The sequence below is a fragment of the Ceratocystis lukuohia genome (assembly GCF_044167205.1).
Source record: "Ceratocystis lukuohia strain C4212 chromosome Unknown Supercontig2_pilon, whole genome shotgun sequence".
Lineage (NCBI taxonomy): Eukaryota > Fungi > Ascomycota > Sordariomycetes > Microascales > Ceratocystidaceae > Ceratocystis > Ceratocystis lukuohia.
In genome coordinates this window covers 731,647-752,320 of record NW_027263521.1, presented here as the reverse complement: position 1 = coordinate 752,320, position 20,674 = coordinate 731,647, and the positions used below count along the sequence as shown (strand labels likewise).

Genomic DNA, 20,674 nt, shown 5'->3' with positions numbered 1-20,674 from the left:
AGACAAGGAAGGGCGTTTTGTTCGTCTTTCCCTTTCTTTTCCTGTCTGCTCTTTCCACTCCGCCCTCACCCTCCTTCCCTCTTCTTCTAGTTGCATCGTAGTTACTTGTTCTCCAAAGCCAGCGTTCCAGCGCCGTAAGCGGGATAAATGAACAGCAGTTCCATCTCAGGAGCCCGTAGACAGATTCACGTTAGGCTTGGAGCGTCGCTTCTTGCGCTGCCCGTCCCAAATTTGCTAGCTTACATAGATCAACGGACCCTGGCCCAACAATCAGGTCAAGCTAACCCAAAAGGCCTCAAAGAAAGACGAACCAGTACGAGCCTAAATTTGGCGTCAAGGGCCCTATCTCTGTATTTCTGTACAGATGCGGCGCAAGATAGCGAAGGCATTCGCTTTGATTGGGTGTCTCCAAGGCGGGCCTAGACCCTGTTTTCTCTAGGCCAGCTTGTTACAGAGAACAAAAGAATTGTACTTTTATTCGCTGTGCTTGTTGGCCTCAAATGGCTAGAGCAAAAAAAAAATGGCGCTTTTTTTTCCCTATTCCGCATCTAGTCTACGACTTCAGGCGTGTGCGAAGCTGGGAGCTAGGGCCACTGGGAAAGATCTTGGAATTGAGGCAGCAATAAGGAAGGCAAAAGATCAAGTGTATGGAAATAAAAACCCCCCCCCCCCGTCCGTAGAACAAAAAGGAAAGAAAATAAAGGGCACTTGTCAGCCGTTAGCTGGTTCAAGCATGGGGGTGGCCAGCCAGCTCAATACTATCCAGGATATACGGCGCGGAATAGACAGCTGGATAGGACGCAAAAAGCATACTTGCACACAACAAACACCCCAACAATCAGTTACCTACGCAAAACAGGCAGGCATCAAGCAAACACGTTGGGCGAGGCTCGGGAGTTGGAGAAATCTTATGTCAATATGTTCTCCAATCTCCTTCGCAGGTACGTGTGTCAGGTAGCACGGCATACGAATCACAGGCTCTCTCCTTTATGTAGCACACAAGTACATTTGCATGCCGTTTAATATGTATTTGGTACATCCAGACTCCATCCTCAGTACCTAGGCAGTACCTCCAAACGCCTCCAATCGAAGTATCTCGGCTCAAACAGCGGTGCCTAAGCCCTCTGTATTCACGCATACACGCGTTGGTCTTCTGCAATGGGCGGCCAGGTGGTACTTTTTGTTGTTTGGTCATCTCCTATCTTCTTTGTGCCAGCTAGGCCAGCGGGTGCTAGCATTTCTTCGCTACTGTATTCCCGAGCGACCATAGTGTCTATTTCGGCTGTAGTTAAGGGAGGAACGGAGGCTTGGTGTGCCGCAGTCGTCCCTATGTGGAATCTCAAGCCCTCTGGTTCTTTGGCTCTTCGTTTCTGCGATAAAAACAAGTAACCTTGCTGTCCTCCCGTCCCACTTGGCCCTGAGAGCCAGAGAACCGAGCCAACACTTGCACAGACGCAACGTAAATACAGTGTACACAACGTTAAAAGTCTCATGTCTGTACTTTGGAAGCCCAGATGAACACGGAAAAACTAGAAGTACGTGGAAAAGTAAAAGAAGACATTGCTGGCATTCTGGCTGCGTGTCTCAGAATATGACAATCCATCCTCTGTCTCAGATTGATTTAGTCACAGTCCGAGGCAATAGTCGCAGCAAAACAAGCAACTGCGCTGTGAATTGATAGTGGGGTGCAAGTACTTAGGGTTGCACATGCAGCCACTTGATAGGGTTAGTAATTGAAAGCTGCAAAGGGGGCAGAATTTAGCGTGAGCCACAGACGCATTGTCCTCGCTTTTGTGATGTCATTTGTGTGTCTGGCTTGACATGAGCTGCAGACAAGGACACATATTTTTGTGGTTGGGCTGGCTTGCAGGAGAAAGGGCAAGTGATATATGTGATGCTATAGTACATAGAGACCTCGCATTATGCACACATACCCACACATCAGCGGCTACTGGTATGGCCCTTTGGGTTTTTCTTCCAGCAAGCAAGCACGCTCACGAAAATATTGAGTTGAGTGACGCTTACGGTAGCATTCGAGTGAGACAGGGCCGGCGAAGCTAAAGACAGAGAGTCAAAATACAAATAGAAGACAGGAAGATAATGCATGACCACACAATTTGCTCCATTTTTGGCTAGTGCTCGAAAGAAGCCCAGAGGCCTGGCCAATCAGAAGCCCACATATGCAGGTAAATACGGATAGAATGCATAGCGTATCATATCCACTGTGACCACGCGCCGTTTGAGTGACTTGCGACGCTTGGGTGCCTTTTTATGTGACGTGTTGTTTTCTTCTCATGAAGCCGCAGCGTGACGCGGGGGACGCGGGGAGGCAATTTAGAGGTGAGATCAACTGCTTGTTGCGTGCGTGTATCAACATAGAATTTAGATCAAGATGCCATTAAGAAAACAGCAAACTCGCATGCTTGAGAGCGTCGGCTGCATAAAAAGATCAGCACGTTATTATGCAAGATGAAGATCTGCTACAAACGGGGGCTATACTTAAGAATCATACGCACATAGAGCCAATATAGCGACGATGCGACATTACATAAAAACATTGCTCTATAGCCAAGCTTAAACTTACGTGTATTTTGTCGTCTGAATAGTGATGTGACAAGCACAAAAAAGAACAAGGCTGGATTTAAGAGCAGGTAGACAGACATCTGTGCGCTCGCATCCAATAAGCGACATAACTACGCACAAGTTCTAGCCAGAATTCTGGCTTGGGGCGGGTCGAGCCGAGACTCGGACTTATTTGCACCTCCTCAATTTTAGGGAGGGTCTAGTATTGCAGGTGCGTACATACCGAGTCTTCTGGCTGGACAGCGGCGCTACTATCCTCCTGATTTAGGGATGGGATGTCACGTCAATCAGCTAGCCCCGTGAAATAAAGATTCCCTTGGCCAAGTAAGAGTACGGTAGGAAGACTTTAGAACCCTGAAGCTATTCTAGCTAGTTCTACAGTGTGCTACAGGCCCCTAGACTCTTTTGTTTTATTCTATTTTTTCTTCGCTTTCCCTGGTTAGGGAATAGCGCAAACAGGCCAACAATTACAGACACGAGCTTGCACAACTATAGCATACGAATAATGCAGCTGGAGCCATAGGTAGCGATAACGGCATGGGGATATATTCCTAGAAAAGGAAGACAATTTGGGGAAATAACTGGACTGCCCGAGCTCTGAGCTTCATGTGCAGCTGGGACAGCTGGGCTCGGAGCTTTTGCCTTTGGGGGACAAAATCAGCCACCAGCCTGTCTCGCGTCATTGTCACCTGCTATTGCACTCCCATCTTGCTCAGAGGCTGTTTTGCCGCCTCGTCTCCAGTAAACGATCGTCGGGTGGGAAGGCAGGTTGAACATACCAGCATCAGACTACAGGTATATATACATTGTCCTTCCCAAAAAAGCGCAGTATATCAGCCATCTGGAAGTACCTTTACTTGCACTTGCAAAAATTGACATATAAGAAGTTCTTGGTCCTCACGCTACTGTAGACATAAAAGCCCTACGATCCACGGCCCTCTCTTAGCATGGTGCTTCCTTGTTTCTTGGAAAACGGCTGGCAGTAGTGGGAAATCAGGAGACGTCTTTTTTTTTTTTTTTTTTTCTTTGGCATGTGACTCATCCCATTTATTCCTCTTGGGTTACCATTCTTTTTGGTTCATTCTCAAGAGGAACCATGATACAAGTTCAGGTGTAGAGCGGATGTTGTTGTGTTGTGCGCATGTGGAAGTACTGACGTCGTATGCCAAAGCCACTCCGCTCGCCCGCAAGGCTCCTCGCACAATCTTAAAAAAAAGGGCATCGACAAAATCTGCTCTACCAACCCTTTTAATTTTCTCTGCTCTTTTGGCTCACATGCCCTGGCCTGGAAAGACAAAATAAAGAGGCGAAGAACGAGGGAGAAGGACGCAAAAAAATGAGAAAATTTAAGGGACCTGCAGAAGCGAGGTAGCGAGAGAAGTCTCGAAAACAAGGGGACATCGCAACTTGGCTTATCTGATGTATGGTAGTGGAGTAGGTAGCTACCAAAATCAATAGAAATGAGCAAACGAGAGAAAGGGGAAGGAGCATCAAGTCAACAACGTTTCTGGTTGCATGTTTTCTATTGGTCTCTCTTGGTTATCTCCGTCATCCTGTTTGTCCTCCGTCTTCCTCCGCTCTTGCCTGCTCAATCTTGTGTTTCCTTTCTCCGTTCTTTCCATGCGTCCGCATCCTGGGATTTTCTTGTCAAGCAAATAAGGGGAGCAACTGCAGTTTTGTCCTGCTGTGCTCCAAACAAGGAACAAAAAGTGGAGATCCCATGTACCCCAATCTCTCTAAGGTGTGTTGGATGTCTCTGTCTCGTGTTCACAGGTGGCTTTCCTAAAGGCAAGACATTTCGTGAGTAAAGGCATCATTGCGCTGACGTGTCTCTCTGCTGCAGCCCTTCTCCTTGAACACGAGAAACATAAGACAAGACAAGACAAGACAAGACAAGACAAGACAAGACAAGACAAGACAAGACAAGACAAGACAAGACAAGACAAGACAAGACAAGACAGGAAAGGCTGCGTGGGCTTCTGGAACTGCCATTCTTTTCTTGTCTCGTCGTTCGTGTGTCCAGTTAGACCTTGTTGACGCAATTGTGCTGATGCCGTGCCACTGCTGCACTTGTTAGTTGAGTTTGCTATGCTGTGGCCATGCGCACTCCTGGCTTTTTTCTTCCTCCGCGTGTTTGGCTTGGCTTTATTGCTTGGTGGATTAAGCAGGAGACAGTTCGTATTTGACACGGGTAGGGCAGCTTGTAGATTGAGCTCAACACCAACGTCAGATGTCAGACAAGACAGCACAGCGCGACAGATCAAATCTTGCAACCTTCGATCTTTGAAACCCGGCTATAGCTTTCCCTTATCCCCCCTCTAAAAAAGCGCGGATGGACAGAGGGTCTTGGTTTTAGATGACCATCCTATCAGCACGCAACACTATATATGGCTTGCTGAAAATTGCCATCTCCCTGGCAGCCAGCCCATCAGTCACGTTCTTTCTATGAGCCCTTTTATGTCCACAACCCCGCCGTCCCGTTTCACGGGCCAGGCACATATTTGGAGAGCCTGCGTGTTCCAGGCATTTAGTAATAGAAGGGCCAGTAAACAGTGCAAAGAGAAGAGAGAGCGAGTCAGAGGAGCGGGAAGCAAGATTCACAGAGCGAGACAGAAGCAGAAACACATCAAGCAGAGGTCAAGATTTCCCCCGTTTCAAATCATGGAAACGCACACCTGAGTTACAGGTAATTACGAATTACGAGTATTTCGTCAAAAAGTTTCTTTCTATTTCTTTTTTTCAAACATCGCAATTTCCTTGTTTTCCAAGCTCTAATTTTAAACGATGATTTTCTTCAGCATTATTCCTTTTTACCTATTCTTTCGTAAGTGTTAAACCGGTTTCGTTGGAAATTATCTCTCTCTTTTTGACTTTCCTTTTTTGTATCGCTTCTGATTTATTTCTGAACCCCTTCCATAGATTTGCTAGATTCTTTCCTTCTGGTCAAGATAACGTAACTACTCGACCATTCAGGATCCAATGATCCCTGGAGCTGAACATACCTGAGCCATGCACCCATCTTCAGGCCCCGTTTGGGCTGCTTCAAAGAGCCCTTCATTCATGACATGCCCAAACCCCATCATCACAACGACTAACCTTGGTTATTAATCCGAGATAGGCCCTGGTCAATAACATCACGACTATAGATAGGTTAGGAAGGAAGAGGGGAGGGAGGATGGAGAGGGGGATTGTGGCTTTTGCTTCTTCCTCTTATCTCTGCGTCTGCCAAGTTCCCAGCTGATATTTCCAAGGCATTAGTGTGGGGTTTTGCATTGCTTATTGATGAAAGCGTGACGCTAACATGGAGAAAAAGAAATCACAAATGAGGCATGTTATGTCTAGTGATGGATATTGTAACAGCGCCCTGTAAGTTTGGGCGAGGCGAACGAGCTGAGTCGGCAAAAGTCCAGAAAAAGGAACAAAGGGTAGAGGTTAAGCCATCTAGTGCCGCAGTGCAATCTAACTGTCTTGGAACTGTATCTACATTGTCTTCCTTTGTTCCCTTGCCCATATTTCTAGTCACGGAGACCAAGGGCACGCTAGGCCCACAGCACGAAGAGAATAATGTATCTTGTAAAATAGCCTCCACCGCCTCAGTGTCAACCAACGTTCCTATGCTGATGTGCTCCAACGAAACGAGTTACCCGACGCTCTAGGGGCTATCCTTGCTAATATCAGAGTAAAAGCTTTGAGGCCCAGGCCTAGCCCAGTAGGGCGAAAATCTGCACGTCCAGTAGCATTTGGGCCAGAACCCATGATCCATGTGAAGATGGTAACGGTGGAAAATCAACTAACCTACGGTCACTCGTCTTCTCCAAGAGCGCCCGCTTCGCCATCATAATTTGGTTAATGGCTGAGCTGCTTCTCTCTCATCTCACAATCCCAGAGTCACTCTTCCTGCCACAAAAAAGAAGAATAAAGTCCATGTTTCAGGTTCGGCTTTTTGAGCTAGCGAATCCATTTCATGGCCCAGTAAGAAATGGTTGCCTCAAGTAGCAAAAATCTATGTAGAGAAGGATCAAGGAGCCGTGTCAGTCATGACGCTGCATGACGATAGGGAGGTAGACAAAGCTGAAGCAGCTGAGAATAACATAGTGCCCAGAAACAAAGAGGATGCCAGGCTGTAGAGTTGCTTGTCTATTGTATGGTATCAAGCCGTCGACGTTTGTTGTGTCTCTTTCGCCTTGGCCATGGGTTGTCTGTGTCAGCCGCTCCCACTATGTTTTCCGGTTGTTCAATGCTTGCGTATAGTCGATCAACTGTAGTGTTGACTTGGCCATCATTGCAAGTGCCGTTGTCTACACCCACCGTGGCCGAGTCTGTTTCCTCAACAGATGTCGCAACAGTGGCATCACCTTTGCTTGGGCTTTTTGTAGCTGTAACTTCGCGCCCTTCAGTGAAGACCAAGTCGCCCTTCTGGCCCAGCACTTCACGTCCAGCTTCCTCTAGCAGAATGCCAAAAGCTAGGAGAGCAGTCTCATCCATGCTCCGCTCATTGATGTTTCTCTGACCAACAAAATGTGCTTTCTTGTGTTGTCCGGTGGGCAGCGTCCCGAGCGCATCGTAAAATCTGCTAGAATAAGAATGCAGCGCTTTGAGAAGCTCGCTCGACGGTAGCACGCCCTCCCCTGTGTTAGGCAAGAGTCGTTCGTGCGAGTTGTACAAGTCATATTCCGCAAACAGATCCGGCGCATTTGCGGTACGGAATAGTGCTTCATGCGGGGCTAGTACACTGTGACGTGTGGACGCTTGCCCAGAATTGTTCATATGCCAGGTTGTATCGTTTTGTCGGTGTGCTAGTCCATTGCCTTGGTGGCTCGTTACGAGGCCTAGAAGAAAGTGTTAGTTTAGCTTGTTTTCCTCGTACAGCTTGAGCATCTTTCTTGGAAGAGTTCGGGGATATAAAATAACAAAAACATACCAGCAACTGCATCGTAGATATTGGCCTGGCGGCGACGCTTACGAGGTGGCATTTCGTTGATAGCTTTGGCATCCTGCTTCTCACCAATACTGGTAGAACGCGAAGGAGAAAGGGCATTTTTGGCAGCGCATTTTCTCATCTCGCTTTTTTGGGGGGCCATGCTCGCAACAGCTATAAAGTTGTAGTTTGTATGTCGGCCCAACGTCTGGTGTTGTGGTAGAATTTCAACCAAATGAAGACGGTAATATCAAAGCCTGGATCCTCTCAAGACCCTTGTGATACATGTTAACATTAGCAGAGGCAATCACTCATGTCTTATCGCATGAAGTGTCTTGAGAGTGAGTCTTATCCGGAAAATACTAAGAAGGGGGGGGGGGTACTTGTTGTAAAGGGTCAAACTTGGGGACAAAAAATAATTCTTCTCAGCCTTACTAAATTTTTGAACAAGGCTGACACAGCTCAAGAGGTCGGCGGCGTTGACCCACTTGTTGTTGGGCCGGACATGGCAGAAGGCAGGTACGCACTTTGAAGCCAAATCGGACTGACAATACACGGACCTCCTACTTCTTTCTAGTAAAATTCCAGGATGCTTTATTGCAACGCTTCAAATTCACAATCTCTAGGCTTCAGAAGTATTTCTCTTGTGTAACCTGTTTCCAATGCTGGCTTGTGTGTGCCTAGAGTCTAACACTAGCGGACTAACAGATAACTTTATCCTCGTTCCTTTTTTCCCTTTAAATTGTATCTACATCTTCTTATATTACTGTCACTATGAATCAACTCCTATATGCTCGTGAAACGGGCGAAATTTCAGGCCGACAGTTCGCTGCTAACATCACAAACGACCTGCTCCGGTCGTTTGAGCTTTATCCACACTTATATTTTGACGGTAGCTTCAATGTACCGCTTAACTCTCCTACTTCAAAGCTGAATTTAAAAGCAAAAACCCGTGACTTTGAGGCACATTATGGAGGTGTGAATAGTCTGTCTGTGGATAAATTCTATGGCCGATAGTGAGTTTTGTTAACCCTACCAGATACTAGTATCGTGAGGATTGGCAATACTGACTCGATGTTGATACTGCTAGCCTTGCTACTGGTGGATCTGAAGGGTCAGTAAAGATATGGGATCTCGAGATGTGTAAAGACTTTACAACTGAATTTACCTTTCGCCCTAAAACCGCCATCTCACGCGTTCGCCCAGACTACAGGCGATATGGGCATACTAGCGGTGTAACACACATCGAGTTCCACTCTCGCGACGAGAATATCATTCACACTAGCTCATATGACGAGACGTTGAAGCAATGGGATATAGAGCGTGATAAAGCGTCTGCTTCATTTGATCTGAGAGTGCCCATAAACACTTTTGCCGCCAGTCCAATTGTATCTACTGATAACTTGATAGCATGTGCTATGGAAACACCGCAGATACGACTCGTTGATACACGGACTGCTTCAACATCACGGGCTATGACATCTCATGGAGGAGGGGTGTTTTCTTTGGCCTGGAGTCCTATAAAGGAGCGCATATTGTGCTCTGGGCATGAAGATGGAACTGTCAAGGTAAGCATTCCGGTAACTTTTTTTTTTTTTTTTCAACTTGTGATACTAAACTAGTAAAAGCTAACCGGATGATATATGTTTAGATATGGGATTCTAGAAGATTCTCCCACCCAGTAGCTATGCTGGACCAAGAAGACACACTTGGAGTAATGCATCATTTCACACATGCGTCTTTGTCAGGCGTTCCATGGACCAAGGCCCGCCACTTTCGGATTTCTGCACGTGCTCATGATGATACGGTAAATGGCCTTGCATGGACTGATGATGGCAACTATATTGTCTCTGCTGGTTTGGACAGACATGTTCGCGTTTGGAATGCGGCTACAGGCGCCAATACCCTCGTTGGATTTGAGACAAGTTTTCAAAACAACGAAGCACTCAATATCAGCCTCATTGTCTCACCGGGCCGGTTGTCGTATATGTCGCGTGAAGTGCTATACATTCCAAACGGCGGCGAGGTAGCTGCATTAGAATTACACACTGGCAAGTCTATTTCCCAACTGCGTGTGCCTGGAAATACGACAGTTCGAAGAGCCCGTAACTCTAGAACAGTCAAAGCCATTGCATGGAGAGGATCCCAGGGCCATGGCCGTCCACTGGGAAGTGCTATTGGTGGTGCCAACACATATGGTGCAATATATGCAGCTTATGGCGATGGAAAAATCAGGGCTTTCATGCCCAATATGCCAGGAGTGCAGGATGTGGACCTTGATCCGACAACTAAGGAACAGGAGACAAAAAAGCGGAAGCGGAAAGCTGTCGACGATGCCTACAGAGGGTTAATGGGTACGCAGATGAGGTTTACATGAGGCTGAATCTTGGAGTTTCCTTTCTCTTAATAATCAAGTTAGATGTGGCTCAGCTCAAATTGACCCAAAGTATGACGTTCGTGGTCATCTTGGGTCATTAATTGCTTGTGATATCTTGGGAACAAAACACACCCTCCCCCCCACACACCTGTGGCTGAACACCAAGGCGCCACACACCGCCCCATAAGTAGTGCCACACCCACAAATGCCCTAAACTATCCCGCCAACCCCACTAAAATGTTTTTTTTCTTCGGGATAGAGCCAGTAAAGTGGGCTTGTTCGTGATCTCGGTGCGTACGCAACATTTTTAACTCTTCCAAGCTCATACGCAGGATAACAACCTCTTTGCGTTCTACAATCTCCCAACAAAATCGTCAATCCCGACTTTACCGTCATACCGACCTAAAATCCATTACAATGGCTCCCGTATGTACATGATACCGCTTTGCTGTTGGGCTACGTCTTACCCATCATCGTCGAGACGAATGCCGTGAAGCAGTAGGCTAAATCATTATACTTTTTATACAGCAGAAGAAGAATGTCAAGGGCCCTAAGGTCACCAAGAAGGTAAGCAGTCAATTTTTCACAAATCACCCTGTATTTGCTATCATAGGGCGATGGAATCAAACCATTGCACCATTTGGGCGGTTATGGCTAACGGGTGTTTGTTCTTCTAGTTCGTGATCAACGCTTCGCAGCCTGCTAGCGACAAGATCTTCGACGTCCCCGCCTTTGTCAAGTTCCTGCAGGAGAAGATCAAGGTTGATGGCCGCGTCGGTAACCTGGGCGACATCATCTCCGTCACCGGCACTCCCGACGGCAAGATCGAGATTCTGGCCCACAACGAGCTGTCTGGTCGCTACCTCAAGTACCTGTATGTGCCACCCTATTATACGATCTGGTCCTCTACCTGGTGTCGACATCATGGGGTCTACGCATAGATCCGTTTTGCCACGCTGAACCCTATGGATTGGAACGCATCTACTAACACTACTACTCTTCCTCTAGGACCAAGAAGTTCTTGAAGAAGCACCAGCTCCGCGACTGGCTGCGCGTTGTTGCCACCTCCAAGGGTGTGTACGAGCTCAAGTTCTACAACGTCGTTAACGACGAGGCCGAGGAGGATGACGAGTAAATGTGGAAGCACATTTTGAAATAAAAAAGACTTGCATCTCTAGAGCTTGAATTCAAAAAAGTTAAATACCCCTTTGATATCTTGGGACTTAAGACGGGATTTCCTTTGAACAAGAATGTGATCTCTCCTTGTGCGCTGTGAATGATGATGAATGTAGAGGACACACTGTATTGTGGAGTTTGTTGGGATGCTCATAATATCACAGGTCATCACTAAAACCAGTAGGTATCTCTTCTATCCCATTTGCTCTCACATCCAAGTCTAGATTTTGAATTTTGCTGTTGTCTAAGGAAGTGTGCGCATGGCAGCCTCAAAGGCCACCAAGGCCATTGCATTAGCTGGAAAAGCTCTGAGAAACGAAGGGAGAAAGCCTCTCCAATATCCCTTCCATCCAGCATCACGGTAAATGGCCTTTGCAGCATCTGACCAGCGTGAGTATTTGGGTGTTCCATCATTAAGGCTGCCGCCAAGGGGATCAGTCATGATACGTTGCTTGACGACGTCGGAGGGATAGCTCGTGATCCAGAAAACCTGAGCACTCAAACCGCCAGCCCAGAAGTTAACGACAGGAGCACTGAACTTTGTGTTTTTCTCAAACCAGCGTGAGAAGAGATCGTAGGTGGTCCACCAGAAGAAAAAGGATGTACGGAAAAGCAACGTAGCACCGAGGCCATGGTAGATGCCGCGTATTCCATGGTGGCGGTAAATTTTGCGAATAGCGTCAACGGGGCCGTGGTAGAAGCGTTCGGCCTTGTTGGCACTGTACTGCACCTGTAGCCGGGCCTTGATGTGTTCCACAGGCGCTGCTATGAAGCTGACCGTAGCACCCGCCATGATACCAGCCACACCATGGCCAAGCGTTGGCAGGTTTGAGAAGACCCGCTGGCCTGGCTGTGACGGAGGCAAATTGTACAGGTGCTGCGAAACTAGACGCCGGTAAATGGTCAGACTGCCAAGCATCACCGAGTCCATGAACATCCAGCCAACAAGCGGTGGCGTAGCCCCCTTGTACAGGCCTATTACGCCCTCATTGCGGACGGTCTGGACTACGCACTGGAGAGGACCGCTAAAGCGTGTGGCATTGGTGGTTTGTAAACGAACTTTTATTGTGTCAAAGGGGTGGCCGACTGGCAAAGAGTTAGCACGTTGTTGAGGCTTGGTAAAAGGCGGTCGAACAATAAACAAACCGGATAGTTTGGCAATGCCTGAGAATACGCCAGCTGCAAAGCCTTTGTAGTGGCTCGGTGGCTGATGTACTTCGACCTGGTTAGACATGTCGTTGTGGCTTAGCTGAGACTGACGCTACAGACGGAGAAAGTAGTCAAAAGAAAGCGAAAGGTGAAGAGCGGGGATTTGAAGATTAAAAGTAACGTCCGCTAGAATTGGTGTATAGGAAGCACTCTGAGCTGGAAGTAAAAAGTAAAAGAAGAAAAAAAAAAGGACAAAAACATGATATAATGAAATAATTCAACCAAGGTACCAGGAAATAAATGGCAACTATTGCGCAGGTCTATAATTTATCCAGTGAAAGAATATCAAGAGTTTTGGTGTTTTCGTCATTGGTAGGCTCATCGTCATAGCTGCGATACCGGACATATAAACGAAGGGAATGAGGTCACGGCACAGAGCATCTATTGCATACATATTAGGTCTTATATCCTTTTATTCAGGGCTTTTAGAAACGCTAGAGTGGCTGCCTATGGCACTCATGTCCCGAATTTAGTTCCTAATATATCAAACGCCAAAGTAGAAATGTCAAGTCCGCAAATATGCAAAGGCCGGTCCCGAAAAGTGAAAAAAAGAGCAAAGAGCAAAGAGCAGAAGAGAGTAAAGCAAAGCGGAAACAAACGAGCCCCAAGCAAAACGCCAAACAAAGCAAACACCGCCAGCAACGGCAATGGTAACGGCAGCAACAACCCAACGGCCGGTATTGCTAGCCAGTTGTTCTCACGCCCCCTCCCCCGCTTAAAGCAGCTCGAAGTCGTCTAGCTGGTCGCGGTACTTCATGATATTGCGCTTGATCTTGCTGCCAACAGTCCAGGTGACAAAGTCCTCCATGCTACGGGTAACCAGATAGGCACAATCGGTGATAGTCTCCGTGCCCACACGAACATGGCCCTGTTCAATCATCTTCGTAGCAGCCTGCACATTTTCGGCCATGCGCAGACGCGTCATGACGACCGGAAGACGACGGCGCGCAAATGCCGAAACTGTTACATCGTGCTCGACTGACGATAGCTTCGACGCACTCGATAGCACACCCATATCGTATAGCTTGTTGAGGAGAAGCTCTTCGTGCTTGCGACGCACAGCGCTATCGGGAGGCAGAAGACTAAGGCGATGGGCAAGTTGGCGGAGGGACTAGTGATGCATGAGGATGTTAGAGAGATGGGAATTCGAGCCTCAATAGTGGATGGAGAAATAGGGGGAATACCTACACCACACAGACGGTTATACTTATGGTAGTCTTCAGGCTTTTGGATCATGTATCGACGCACTACGTTGGCATCACGGTGCTCGTCTTTCTTGTAGTTGACAAAGTCAACCTTTTTCAGGAGCTTTTGCTCGTGATACTTTAGCTTGCGAACCATCCTGGCGGGAAAAGAATATGATAGAAGGAATTGATAAAGAGCTAGAGAGTTGGTTGCTTCAAGCCATGAGCAGGCGTGAAGATGCAAGACAAGGCTTGAGAAGTTTTTGGCGGGGCCGCTATAATTTAGGCGGTCAATGACGGCAAAAAACCTCCATCCTTCAGCCTTATCCGCTAAATATCACCGCCAGCATGAAAGGCCCAAGTGGCTCCCCCCGCGTTTGAAAAGTCTTGTTTGCTACGAGGATCGGTGCTGCAAAAAAAAAAAGAGCTTGTAGAAGGGACACATAAACGCACAAAATGATACCTAGATTGCCATTGTCGCTGGCTTCCAAGCCCGCAGGCTTGCTGAGCGGCCTTTTCACCCGAGCATTCTCTAACACTTCAATTGCTGCTGGTACGTTTAAGCTCTACCAATTGTTCGAGCCGTCAAGGAGCCTCTAGCTAATAATTACGTGTAAAAAACAGCCGGCAACAGCAGCTCTCCGTCCCGGGCGCTTCTCGACGTTGAGGCGCCGTCACGGCGACAGTCGGCCAGCAAGCACGACCAGGCACTGCGATTGATGACTCAAAACAATACGCGTGTCAGGGATGCTGTAGCAACTCACAAAGAAATGGCAGAGCGCAGAGTTAGCGAGGACTATTTGCGTCAGGCTCCGCGCCAGTGGAAGCGTGGTGATGTGTATGCTCCTCGGGACATGAGCTTCTCCGAGATGGCTAAGTGGAAGCGCTCGCGCCAGCGGAATGCCGACGTTATTGATATCCTAGGCATTAATCCCCTGGATGAGTACTTGGTAAGTGTGTCGGGCTTTCGATTTTTGTGACTGGATGGCAGTAGGACTTTATGAGCCCGTCAGCTATTTATTTCATTTACAATCACACAATGTGTGGACGAGGGACACTTTGCTAACATCACACTCTCTAGAATCCTACCTTCATTGCCGATTTTACTACTAGTTTCGGCCAAATCCAGCACAGCAAAACTACAGGCCTGAGACCAGTTAACCAACGTAAGGTGGCCAAGACCATCCGCCGGGCCATTGGTATGGGCTTGCACCCCTCTGTCCATAGACACCCCGAAATTCTCCGTGAAGAGTTTGCCCTCCGCAGAAACAGGCGGTAATCAGCCGGCCGTTTCTTTATTTGCCAGCCACTTGAAGGCAGAAAAAGGAAAGGAAGAGAGGAGAGAGGGACGGCCCTCAGCTCGTATTATACTGTACATCCTTGATTGCTTACGGTACCGTACAGCCCTGCCTTTCCGTTCACCGTGTTCTAGTTCCTCCTGTATAACACCAAACTTCTTTATATGGTCAACCTGATTTCCATATATTGTACAAATACAAGCGCCTTTTGATTTCCGTTTTCTCTCTTTATATCACCACACTCATACACAAACGCCCGGAGATAGAAGCACTATACAACGATGTGTAGCAACACCAAGTGTTCTTCCCTCCCCTAGAAACGTGATAACAACAACCATAAAGACGGACTAAGAAATAAAAATACATACAATGCAGAACCACCAGACCGACTGGGACCTGGGCTTAACTAGAAATAATAACCGAGCAACTGGAATAGTACTTGGTTAGATACCGGCTTTGCCTGTGGCTTTGGGATGTAGCTGTGAATTTGACTCAGACTTTGGATGTGCCCTGAAATCTGAATCTGGCTGTAGACGTTATGCTCGTAGATCCCTCTTGACCCGGAATATCTGTAGAAATTGAGACGTCTCGTCACGTGTATAGCTTTCTAAATGAAGCCATTGTTTGGGGAAGGCCCCCTTGGCCCAAAACTCAAAGCTGCGTTGAAGATCTTGCCCTGGAAGGGCGTTGTACGCAATTCCAATGCTGTAAGGAAGGGTCAATATTTACTACGCTAAAGAGATAGGAGACTCATGATTTTTACGTACCTGTCAGGGTCTGGGGGGTATCCGAGACTAGCCTCGGCGCTCTTGAACAAGCTAATGACGTCACTGAGAACACCGCTACCAGCAATCGCACCGGCGTAGGCGCCAAACACCTTGATGGGGACCTCAATATCCATAGTCTCCATATTACGCCAGATCGCGCGTGCTGTCTTGTCGCCAAAAGGCATTTTCTCACAGACCCAAAAGATGATCTCGATGCTCTCGTACGATGGGCCCTCAATAGAATGCGCAATCTCGTTCCAGAACTCTATGGCGCGAGAGTGTTGCCCGCATGCGCCAAAAGCTAACATGATGCCATTGTATAGCTTTGTGTTGGGGTGTACGTTGGAGTCCATTTTGAGGAGTGCGTAGACTCGCTTCAGGCCTGTCTGCGATGGGCATACGCTAAAGAGCTCGAGAATGCGGACGTAATCATCAGTTGTTGGCCGCACGTCGATGTTAAAGTGATTGCGCATGTGTTCAAATACTTGCGAAGCCTTTTCAGCATCGCGACGTCGGAAGTATCCTTCTATGATGCGTAGGCGGTCCTGGCGGCTGGTTTCGCCAAAGAAGTGGTGTAGCATCATATACGCATGCCATGAGCGCTCGACGGAATTTGCGGAGTCAAGGATAAAATCAACGAATGCTCCACGGATGGACTCGCGCTGGCCCGCGCTGAACTGGAAGACATTTAAAGACAGTGTGTCTGCAAGATCGCGGCTTTCGTCCTGCTGGAGGAAGGCAATGGACAGCGCTACTACAGTCTCAGGCTCAAGCGTAATGGAACGACTCTCTAAATCAGAAACCACGCGCTTGGCAAACTCTAGATCTTGCGTCCGTGTGTGGCATAGGGCCCGAATATAGCGATTCACCACGGGCACATCTTCATCAGCATTGCTCTCGACTAGCTGCATATCAAGATAGGCGGCTTTGCAGCCCGACATGTCTTCAGCGTTCAAGCGGTACTCTAGTTGGAGGATGTGCGTCTCAGCGTTAAGTCTTATGCCTAGTTCAGCAGCGAGAGTGATGAATCGTTCAGCTAGCAACGGTTCATAGCGGTCTACCGCAGCTCTAATAACACTATTGATGCTGTCTATGTCAGGGCGTAAAACCGGGTCGTTTGGGTTGTTTTGCACCATCACATTGAACATGTGTTTGATTTCCTGGGCACCTTTGCCGAGAAACAGAACAGCCCATTGGAAGCAAACATCCCATAGTTCTTTGCGTGGATTTGACTCGATTAGGTTCTGGAAAATATCCTTGGCCCAGCGACTCTGCTGCATCCGAGTGCAAAATTTGAGAACCTCGTAGTACGTGTTTTTTGTAGGCCTCCATTTGCCGTAGATGGGCTTGCGAAACCATGTTTGTGTCTCGTCTAGCATGTCGCGTTGCGCGTAAAAGACTGTCATTATCTCGTGGAAAGCAGGCATGTATTGCACACCAGCCGCCTCGGCAAAGGTTACCAATTCTCTGAGCTCGCTTTCTTTGCCCTCGCTGGCCAGGCCCCGCATCACAATAATCCAAAGGGATTTGCTTCCCTTGTAGACACGGTCCTTAAGCATCAGATTGTGCCAAAAGGGCTTCAGAATTTCCGAGGCCTCACTGGCAGCTTTGTATTGCGACAGAGCTAAGAGAAAACAGCGGAAGTCATCGTCGTGCACGGTAGATAGCTTAGTCGATGGCAGTGGATCGTGGGCATCAGGATTCTCGGTTGCCGTGGGCAATTGGGCGTGTTCATCCTCCATCAACTCAGCAAACTCTGAGAGACCATCGCCAAAGGCTCCATCTATTTGCTCCGCCCGGCGTTTCTGGATTTCATGGTACAGGAACCTTGAGAAGCTTAGATGATAGGATGGGTCATCTTTCGGCGGCCTCAAAAGAGCTTGGCGGGCGGCGACAAGATCCTCCAAAGTCAAGTCTTTCCCACCCTCGTTCAGCGGGTCTTCGATGATATACTGGATCAGTCGGTAGCATTGGTTTGCTTGGGAGCTGTTCACTGGTGTCTGGTAGCGATTTTTATACGCAAAAAGGTCGTTAAAAGCGCGTATTAAGCTACCCCGAGCCTGGCCGCGAACATTGTCGTTTATTCGGCTGACCCATTTCAAGATGGCTCCCCAGCCAGGCTCGAGTTCAACGGGCTTGGAAGAGTCGCGATTGCGATTTAAAAGGCTGATGAAGGAACGTCTCTGGGCAGATGGCACTGATGCAATAAGCTGGGAGTGTGGTTGCAGTGCTGGGAAAGACAGTTGAAGCCCGGATGTTGATGGATGGATGCTCCGAATGCACGGAACAGAGGCAGAGGTCGTAACTTTCAAGCCCAGCGAAGCAGACCGCCGACAGGCATGACGGGCAAGGCTTCGTCTCATAATGCAAGTGCTTAGGGTGCAATGGAAGACGAGGCGGAAGCGCAGGTGGCGGCACTGGCGGGGGCGGGAAAAGAGAAGTCAAGGCAAAGAGCTTCTATAAACCATTGTCGAAGGTTAGCTAATTCACGAAGCGGGGATGAGCTATGCTTAGTAGGGGAAACACTCACTACAGCATCTTTGCACTAAAACGGCAGCTTGATTGGAGAGGGAAGGCGCAGAACGACCTTTTCTGCAGGCTCCAATTGGCGTACAATTGATGCTTGTATGGCTTTGTAGTGGTCTAATCCCAATAAGTTACTCACGATGCAAGAGCTTCTCACCCGAGAGCTTCGCAGGAACAAGTCCAAAGTGCGGAGGGTCACGTGATACACTGGGGAAAAGGTGGAAAGGTGGGTACAGAAGAACGGGCAGGAAGTAAACCAAGCCTAAATACAGGCAAAGAGCGGGTTGTGACTGAGGAAGGGCCAAGTTTATAGCTGAAGTGCATACATCTGTGATTCACAATAGCTGCATTAAGATACACGCAAAAAAGTTAGATTCAAGGGTGTGCGGGCTCCCTCATAGGGGCCGAGACTCATAGCTTGCGGTTTTGGTGGTGTGCATCTAGATACGCCTAAGAATAATACGTTGTATATCATTCGCCAATTCCAGGTCCATAATAAGCGCTCGCTCTTTCCTCTAGACAATGACCTACCTGCCTAGTACCTAGTAGTCACAAGCTAAAAAGGTTGGAAGCGGCTTTGTTGCGAAGAAAAGAGTTTAGCAAGGGGCGTTTCTTATCCAACCAATAGGAAGCCGCAATCCTAGCGATAATAGATAAGGGAATCTTATCTGTCGTTTCTACTTGCACTATGCTTGTCCAAGTTCAACAAGTTAACAGCTGGCATCTCTCCAAGCCCTCTAAATAAGCACTCCAGACGGACCGTCTAGATTGCAAACTCTCAACTTGAACTTGGACCTGATCTAAATATCTGCGCTTGAAGCTGAGACGCCAAACCTGGCTGCACCTTCGTCCTGTCGTTGAAAGTCTTTTGTGCCTTTTTGTGCTGGTCTGCAACTTGAGTCTTTACAACAAAGCTTGTGTGCTTTTTGCCTTTGCTTCTATCTCTGTCTGCATCTACGTTATTCTGCATTTATAACCCTGCGGCGACGTCCACGTTTGGTCTGCGCAAGCTGCTTGTTGGTGCTCTCCGTGACCAAGAGAAAGAGAACCTCTTGAAACTCTGGCCATGCTGTTAAGGGCAACGTTTTTGCTTCTGCTTATAGTGGCTTTTGTGCAACTGGCAGTATGCGCTGAAGACTACTACAAGGTAAGTGGTAGCGTTGTGTTTTTAACCTACGTCATAGTCTCCCTTGCTCCAGCTAACATGATACTTCCTTCGCCTTCAGGTCCTCAAAGTAGGCAAAAATGCCAACGACAAACAGCTGAAGTCGGCTTATCGCCAACTTAGCAAACGCTACCACCCCGACAAGAACAACGGCGACGAAGAGGCAAAATCGATGTTTGTTCAGATTTCTGAAGCCTACGAAGTCCTGAGCGACCCTGAAACCCGAAAGATCTACGACAAACATGGACACGACGGCATTAAGCGTCATAAGGAAGGTGGTGGTCACCAGGGAGGACATGACCCGTTCGACCTATTCTCACGCTTCTTTGGTGGTGGTGGCCACTTTGACCAGCGCCAGCGCCGTGGCTCTAACGCCGAACTGAGGGTCGGTGTATCGCTGCGCGACTTTTACAACGGCATTGAAACCGAGCTACAGTGGGAGAAGCAGCACATTTGCGAGGAGTGCGCTGGAAGCGGCTCGTCTGACGGAAAGGTCGAAACCTGCCCTCAGTGTCAGGGCCACGGCGTGCGTATTCGGAAGCAATTCTTGGCGCCAGGAATGTACCAGCAGATCCAAGTGGCCTGCGACATGTGTTCACAGCGCGGCAAGATTATCAAGAACAAGTGCAAGGTCTGCAATGGTTCGCGCGTGGTGCGCAAGCCTACTCCCTTCACCCTCAAAATCGACCGTGGCGCCAAGCGTGACTCGCGCATTGTGTACGAGAACGAGGCTGATGCTGATCCGGATTGGGTCGCTGGCGATCTGATTCTAACTCTGACTGAAAAGGCCCCCGAAATGGGCGACGAAAATCCAGACCATGTGGATGGCACTTTCTTCCGCAGGCGTGACGACGACCTGTACTGGAACGAGCTGCTGTCTCTGCGCGAGGCATGGATGGGCGACTGGACCAGAAACCTGACACACCTTGATGGACACATTGTACAGCTTAAGCGCGGCAGAGGCGAGGTGGTCCAGCCAGGCCATGTGGAGAAGATTCCCGGCGAGGGTATGCCGATATGGCACGAACACGGCGACGATGTATACCACAAGACCGAGTTTGGCAATCTGTACATCGAATACACTGTGGTTTTGCCCGATCAAATGGATGAGGCAATGGAGAAAGACTTCTTTGAACTGTGGGAAAAGTGGAGGGGGAAGATTGGCGTCAACCTGGACGAAGATGCTGGTAGACCAGCTCCTAAAGAGGCGGCCAGTGAGCATGATGAGTTATAGACTATGATAGAGCAAGAATCACAACCAAGTATAGTAGCAACTACAAGTTGAGCATAGATAACCTAACCGATGTGAAGTGAACTTACAGGAATAAGGGCTTGCGCAGTGGAGGGTATCGCACATGATGGCTTCACCTTGAGTACATGTATGTGACAAGTATAACTAAAACATTAAACAAAGTACTGATAACGTCCTATATCAAGCAAACAAACAGAAGAAACGCGCCAAGCTACAAAC

The 20,674-nt window shown here is 48.2% G+C and overlaps 7 protein-coding genes across 7 annotated transcripts; 3 read left to right on the top strand and 4 right to left on the bottom strand.

The window, feature by feature from the left end:
• Positions 1–6,720: 6,720 nt before the first annotated feature.
• Positions 6,721–7,664, bottom strand: HOO65_020196 (Membrane protein; the record flags this gene model as incomplete). Its single annotated transcript, XM_071006965.1, has 2 exons — positions 6,721–7,412; positions 7,505–7,664. 2 exons carry the CDS (start codon positions 7,662–7,664, stop codon positions 6,721–6,723), a joined length of 852 nt encoding a protein of 283 aa, XP_070860834.1.
• Positions 7,665–8,275: 611 nt separating this feature from the next.
• On the top strand, positions 8,276–11,013 carry HOO65_020195 (uncharacterized protein; the record flags this gene model as incomplete). Its single annotated transcript, XM_071006443.1, has 7 exons — positions 8,276–8,517; positions 8,592–9,069; positions 9,153–9,855; positions 9,917–9,954; positions 10,407–10,445; positions 10,556–10,752; positions 10,887–11,013. 7 exons carry the CDS (start codon positions 8,276–8,278, stop codon positions 11,011–11,013), a joined length of 1,824 nt encoding a protein of 607 aa, XP_070860833.1.
• Positions 11,014–11,298: 285 nt separating this feature from the next.
• Positions 11,299–12,288, bottom strand: HOO65_020194 (Mitochondrial arginine transporter BAC1; the record flags this gene model as incomplete). The annotated part of the gene is made up of 1 exon (XM_071000012.1): positions 11,299–12,288. The coding sequence occupies one exon, from the start codon at positions 12,286–12,288 to the stop codon at positions 11,299–11,301; it is 990 nt and encodes a 329-aa protein (XP_070860832.1).
• Positions 12,289–12,978: 690 nt separating this feature from the next.
• HOO65_020193 (U3 small nucleolar ribonucleoprotein IMP3) lies at positions 12,979–13,604 on the bottom strand (the record flags this gene model as incomplete). Its single annotated transcript, XM_071007058.1, has 2 exons — positions 12,979–13,374; positions 13,452–13,604. The coding sequence occupies 2 exons, from the start codon at positions 13,602–13,604 to the stop codon at positions 12,979–12,981; spliced, it is 549 nt and encodes a 182-aa protein (XP_070860831.1).
• Positions 13,605–13,903: 299 nt separating this feature from the next.
• Positions 13,904–14,726, top strand: HOO65_020192 (mitochondrial 37S ribosomal protein bS18m; the record flags this gene model as incomplete). The annotated part of the gene is made up of 3 exons (XM_071007008.1): positions 13,904–14,000; positions 14,072–14,397; positions 14,529–14,726. 3 exons carry the CDS (start codon positions 13,904–13,906, stop codon positions 14,724–14,726), a joined length of 621 nt encoding a protein of 206 aa, XP_070860830.1.
• A 555-nt stretch (positions 14,727–15,281) lies between these two features.
• Positions 15,282–17,853, bottom strand: HOO65_020191 (Complex I intermediate-associated protein 84; the record flags this gene model as incomplete). Its single annotated transcript, XM_071006467.1, has 3 exons — positions 15,282–15,450; positions 15,513–17,722; positions 17,848–17,853. The coding sequence occupies 3 exons, from the start codon at positions 17,851–17,853 to the stop codon at positions 15,282–15,284; spliced, it is 2,385 nt and encodes a 794-aa protein (XP_070860829.1).
• Positions 17,854–19,104: 1,251 nt separating this feature from the next.
• Positions 19,105–20,437, top strand: HOO65_020190 (DnaJ-related protein SCJ1; the record flags this gene model as incomplete). Its single annotated transcript, XM_071006800.1, has 2 exons — positions 19,105–19,185; positions 19,265–20,437. The coding sequence occupies 2 exons, from the start codon at positions 19,105–19,107 to the stop codon at positions 20,435–20,437; spliced, it is 1,254 nt and encodes a 417-aa protein (XP_070860828.1).
• Positions 20,438–20,674: the final 237 nt, after the last annotated feature.